Raw genomic sequence first — 6,000 nt, forward strand, 5'->3', positions numbered from 1 at the left:
TCTCTATCAATTCTTAATTTTTTTGTAATATTTGACATTATTATTACTTTAAAAGGTTTCCTTACATCTTTTAGGATAATTTTAACTATTATATGGACTTATAAAATACTGCAAATTAATTAAAGATGTAGTGATAGTATCTTAATTATTTTTGTAAGATTTGACGTTATTCAAAATATTGTTTTACTATATATTATTTTTTAATGATTACATATATTTTGTGTGTGTATATATTCTAAATTAGTTTTTGAATTATGTGTATATATCCATATTTTTTTTCATATTTTTATGATGTTATAACTTAAATATAAAACTAACATTTAGCAACTTTTGAAATATTAATATATGTACCTAAATATCAGAAAGTGTCTCATTAATTTTTTTAAAGAAAAAAATACAATTATATTTTGGACTTTTCCAATGATGAATTATTTTGATATTTTTTTGTTTCTCTAGTAAAATATATATTTGCATCTCTTACCTCCAAAGAGTTTTTTTCTAATATATTACGTACTTTTGCATTTTCATGTATTTTCTCCTATTTTTATATCAAGTAATTATATCAATAATTTTAAATTTACTATATACATAACATTTATTTTAATCACTCCATTTTTTCTCTGTTTTTTCTATTCATTATACTTCAAAATTCATGTGTATATTTTTTTTCATTAACAATTAATTCATACACTTAATTATGTTCCTAATACAAAATAAATATAATATAATATAATACGTGGAGAAACCGAGTGAGACTTCATAAAAACAAGAAAAATAAAATGCAGTTAGATCCAAAGCGTAAACGACTCAAATAAACAAAATAAAAAGACCATAGGAAAAAAACACGCTAGTATCAAAGAGTTTAATCAAAATCAAATCCGACGACGAAAATGAAACATAAAAATTAGATATAATGATATGATTGCTGAATTTATTTCAAAAAAGAAACATGAAAAAATAAAATGAAAAAAAATATTAAAAGATTCGAAAATCATACAAGAAAAGAATTGAAGAAACTAAACCATGGTTGTTTAAAATTATAGATGTTAAATAATATTTATTATTGAATAATTTGTGAAAAATTATGTGTCTACATTTTTTTGCAAATTTAGGATCAATATTCATAGCGTATTTAAGTTCTTTATCCACGTGCAACACACTTGCTTTGCTACTAACATGAACGAAATAAGTGACTTGAGATAGTTGAAGGCAAATTAAAAATGTTCAGAATTATGTTTATACACAGTATTTTGATGACAGAGATTTTGTTCTACAATCGCTCCAGCTAAAAATTACAGTAACACGAAAACCACAGGATGCTAACGCAGAATCTTTGAATACAGTTGTGTATCATCAAGGATCTGGCCGCCTTATATAAGATTTACGCTTTCTTTTTGTTTCTCCATACATTTAACACGCTCTGGAGTTCACCATGATATATAGTTCATCTTCATTCAAGGTGACTAAATTCTTGAATTTATGGTGGAAGGAAATGCAGACTGTTTCTTGTATCTTAGGAAAATTTACATTGAGAAAGAATCAAACCGTTTGTAATTTGCAATCCAAGGCTTTCAGCGCTGAAATTTTAAGTGCTATCATTCCTGATTGGCAAAAGGGGAGCTTTTTCGCTGGTTGATTCAGAACTTATGTCGATATCGTTCTCAATCACCAAGATTTCTTTTGCCTTACCCCACATCACGGAGTAGAATCCGACAACAATAATAATGGAACCCATTAAACTGCAAAAGATTCAAATGATTTCCGTTAAATTTCTTGAACTTTCTTTTACGCCCGAGACACAAGACACACTTACCTTCCAAGATACAGAATATCTCCCAAGAAGAGAAAACCCATTGCAGCTGATATTACAATGCTCAGTGGATGAAACACAGCAACAAAAAGTGGACCCTTTCTCCCTAGACACCATGCGGTTACACCAACTTGGAAAGCAGAACCGAAAACTCCCTAAAAAAAGAGCAAGGTTGATGTATTTCTTTTGTAAAAAAAAGGAAAATCTTTTAAAAGTATGATAATCCAATTCCTGAATTGAATTGCACCAGTGCATGTTCGAAAATAACATTTAAGAATATGATCGTATTTATTTCATGTTGATGAACAACAAAGCTTAAATTCAACGAAACTGCGTGATATTATTGTTCATATGATGATGATATGAGTGGGATGAAAAAATATGGATCTCGAATGAGTTGGAGAAATGGTACCGAGTATAGAACAGCAATCAATCTGATGTTAGGCTGCAATGCCCAAGCGCTTAGGTCTTTATCAACAATCAGAGAGGCTACTATAGATAAAATGGCAGCAAAGAAGCAGTAAAAGAAGACCACAATCAACTCTGCTGGGTATTTCGTCAGAATTAGTGCCTGCATAGAAAATGTTCGTAGATTGTCACAAAGAGAGGAGTTGGGAAACTTAGCACAATTAATTTAACTAACAATTACTTCACATTACTAGCTTCACAAAAATGATCAGCCCAAGTTACCACCATTACATAATCGGCTATATTATCACATTCATCTGCACAAATAGATGCTAATTTCTACAACTATCGCAGTGAGAAAGTTTCTCCTCAACAAAAGGCATCTCATCACTTATTTATAATCTTTTGTAAAGAAAAATACCTGTACAATTATATAGCCAGAAGACAATGCACAATCCACTGCAAGGAATAATCCTCCAACTATCCAGTTTGATTGTGATGATTGAAGATACGTATCATTCGACACTGATAACGACAAGGGAGCAAGGATTTGAGGGCCTTTGTAGAGAGTTACAATAAAGGCACCAGTAATGGACACTACTGTTCCAATGGCTTTTGCCATAAAACTTGAACTTCTACAAGCTAGCTTTTCCATCCTAACAACCACCAAGTTAAAATGTACAGAGAATCATCACCTCTCTCAGGCATATAAAATTTCAGCTACTTAAAAATTTTGATAACATGATAGCAAGCGATTAAATCATTTTGTGTCATAATTTACAACAAATGCGAAATTCACCTAGTAAACTGCTTAATCAAACATATAACACACGAAGACATAACATGAAGATACAAACTTTATTGCGGTTTCATTTATAAGTCCAGTTAATCTCTTTTTAACACTGTTAACCAAAATAACATGTTCAAGATATTAACGTTCCTTCAAGGGATAGGATAGGAGATGAAATAAATTTGGTAATATAAGGTGAAGTACTAAACTTACAGTGACAATTCATAGAGAATGCTACAGCTCAAATCCAAATTAAAAAGATTCGAGAAATTCCTATGTTAATATTTCTACCATTTGAATTAAAATGAGTAGAGTGCATTCAAGAATATAAATCTACACAGCTTCGCCCAAGTACCATAAACAAGTCTCAGTTCATAAGTTGGAATTTGGAAAACAAACACACACGCACAAAAACAACATAAGCCCGAAATTAAGATGAGAAAAAGAAACCCGAAAATGAGGGCAAGTATGAAGGTAAATCCTGGAATCAGATTAAGCATGGCTGATGCAAATGCAGCATTGGTTAAATTAATTCCAGTATAGCCAGTCAGCTGCGCCGAGCATCTGCAAAGCGATGATAAACAGAAGAATAGTTAAAACCATGATCATTCAAGTAAACACGAAGAAGGTAAACTAGGAGGAAACTTAGGTATTTGTAAAGGGAGCAACGAGTGGATAACTTTATGTATTTTGGGAGCTGAAATTTATAATTTTGAAATTTGATCATAAATTTTGGATCTTTAGCGTTGTAGCCTACTTGCCATGCTGGTCAATCAATGACAACACCATCCTCCCAATAAAATCACCACCTTCCTTCACGAACCAAAGACACAATCCCTTCTCCAATATACATCCATTCAAAACAGAGAAAAAGAAGCAAGGGTATCAAGAAACATACCCAAAAACTCCCAAAATAAAAAAGCCACAAATGAGCCAAACAGTAAGCGGAGGCCTGCTAGAAGACCTGCAAATCATCATTCATCAAAACCCATAACCAAATAACAGTACCCAAGTTAGGAAAACAGGGTTTCTCAGGGGCATTAACCTAGTAATCTTCCAAATTTAAACCAAAAAAATGAAAGGGATTGCAAGAATTGATCAAACCTGTGAATTATGATAGAAAGAGGGAGGAGTATAAGGGAAGCAAGAGCATTGGAGTAGGCCACAAATGTGAAGGTAGTCATCCCAGTGGCCATGGCCCTCTTGCTGATTATAATCAGCCCCACTTGAGCGGTTGTGGCCAGCACCATGCCCAGATACGGCGTCGCTGCGCTCTCCAGCAACCCCATATCTTCCAATCCGAATTCTGTGCATCATCTTCTTCTTCACTCTTTTTCCAGTTTCCATTGGAGTCATGTGGGCCCGCTAACAGGCAGTTAATCATATGATTTCTTAATTCAAAATTACATGTGTTTTTGTATGAATTAAATCGTTTGTGATTTATTCGAAATTTGTTTTATAAAAGTTTGTTTGATTTTTTTTAATAAAATTTGTTAAGAGATAAGCGAATCGAGTTCAAATTTTATAATATTTGGTTTGTTAGTCTGTGAATTTGTTCATTGATAAGCTTAATAAATTAATTTTTAGATAAAATAATAATTTTAATATTATATCTTTCTATAAATGTATAATTTAATTTTAATGAATATTTAAATTTATAATTTATATTTATTATAAAAATTCGAATAAACTCGTAAAAAATAAATATATTAGTTATACAAAGATTAACTCGCTCAATTACAGAAATGATTGTAGACTTGAAGGATGTTCCTGGACTTGAAGATGTACTAATTACATATTTCTGATTGCAAATTATTAAAAGAGTGGTAGGCCCATGCAAATTATTACCAAAAAAGAAAAGAAATGGTTTATTTGAACAATACTTGATTCATATAGTAGATTTTCAAAATTCCACATCCCCAAAGAATAAAATCAACATCACCGTGTTCATATGCACAATCTCTCATTGTAAAAAATGTAAGCAAATGTCGTTGTTCTCGAAAATAAAGTACGGTAAACTTGTAAAAGATACATAAGTCTGAACAGAAATCAAAAAACAATGTCATGAGAAAATACATCATGCAAAATTAAAACAGCAAAGCAAACTGAGACGTGTACGAAGTACAATTTCCTTAAAACAGATTTGTCATCTCCAAAGGTACATCGAGGATTAGGGCAGACAATTGTTTCCTAGGATACAACGACAAAACCATGCAACAACTTAGCACGAAATAACTACACCGACGAACTGAAAATGTACCTTCACTTTATTACCAAAACTTAAACGAGGCCAAATGAAAAGCTAATAATAATAAATGCAAAAGAATGCTTAAGTGAGATTTTTAGTGTGTTTGTAAAATATATTTTATATATGTGGATTGAGGAAATGTCACACTATTTATAAGTTCAAAAATGCAAATCAAAAGTCATGCAATATTATTTAACTCAATTAATCTTGCAATTAACTCAAGAATATGAAGAGCCAAAAGTCTTCAATTAACTCAAGAATGTAGAAAGTCAAAATACATTTCCACAACTATGATCCATAACTAACTCAAGAATGTGGAGAGCCAAAATACACTCCAACATTCATGAGTCATAACTTTTCATTCAAACTCTAAATCTGATTCAAATTTCCAAAAATCCCCCACATGAATGAAAATTGATACAAATCTTGGTAATAAAGTTTTACAGTTGAATCTTGAATAGAATAGGTAGATGTTACCGTTTGAACCTTCCATTATTAAATATATTTGCTTTACAAGCTGACCAGTAAATATGATGTCCTTGAACTGTTATGTTGTTTATGTAAATTAAGATATATTTCACATAGAAATCTGTCACACCCCGAGCCCAGGCCCACGCTTGTGTGACTGTACAATGGGCCCCTATAGCAAGTAGTTCGTATTCGTCCTCGCTTTACGAAAATGATTAACCCAAGTTGCTACAGAAGTCCATTGTAGCCCATTATAAACTCATTTTAAATATTTAA

At 31.6% G+C, this 6,000-nt stretch overlaps 1 protein-coding gene across 1 annotated transcript; it reads right to left on the reverse strand.

Annotated features, from left to right (window-relative positions):
• Window positions 1-1,203: 1,203 nt before the first annotated feature.
• LOC142549341 (WAT1-related protein At3g28050-like) lies at window positions 1,204-4,395 on the reverse strand. The gene is made up of 7 exons (XM_075658252.1): window positions 4,113-4,395; window positions 3,907-3,972; window positions 3,459-3,572; window positions 2,640-2,874; window positions 2,223-2,381; window positions 1,814-1,965; window positions 1,204-1,739 (listed from the first exon to the last, which is right to left on the reverse strand). Exons 1-7 carry the CDS (start codon window positions 4,295-4,297, stop codon window positions 1,586-1,588), a joined length of 1,065 nt encoding a protein of 354 aa, XP_075514367.1. The 5' UTR covers window positions 4,298-4,395; the 3' UTR covers window positions 1,204-1,585.
• Between the last annotated feature and the right edge of the window lie 1,605 nt (window positions 4,396-6,000).

Source organism: Primulina tabacum, chromosome 6, assembly GCF_025594145.1.
Source record: "Primulina tabacum isolate GXHZ01 chromosome 6, ASM2559414v2, whole genome shotgun sequence".
NCBI classification, from domain to species: domain Eukaryota; kingdom Viridiplantae; phylum Streptophyta; class Magnoliopsida; order Lamiales; family Gesneriaceae; genus Primulina; species Primulina tabacum.

Bases quoted from the DNA above. Each gene is read 5' to 3' on its own strand.
- LOC142549341 (XM_075658252.1), bottom strand. From the start codon at position 4,297: ATGGGGTTGCTGGAGAGCGCAGCGACGCCGTATCTGGGCATGGTGCTG. The intron at 3,573-3,906 runs GTATGTTTCTTG...ATCGCTTTGCAG, and splicing joins TTTATTTTGGGAGTTTTTGG to ATGCTCGGCGCAGCTGACTG. The intron at 2,875-3,458 runs GTTTCTTTTTCT...GGTGGTTGTTAG, and splicing joins ATACTTGCCCTCATTTTCGG to GATGGAAAAGCTAGCTTGTA.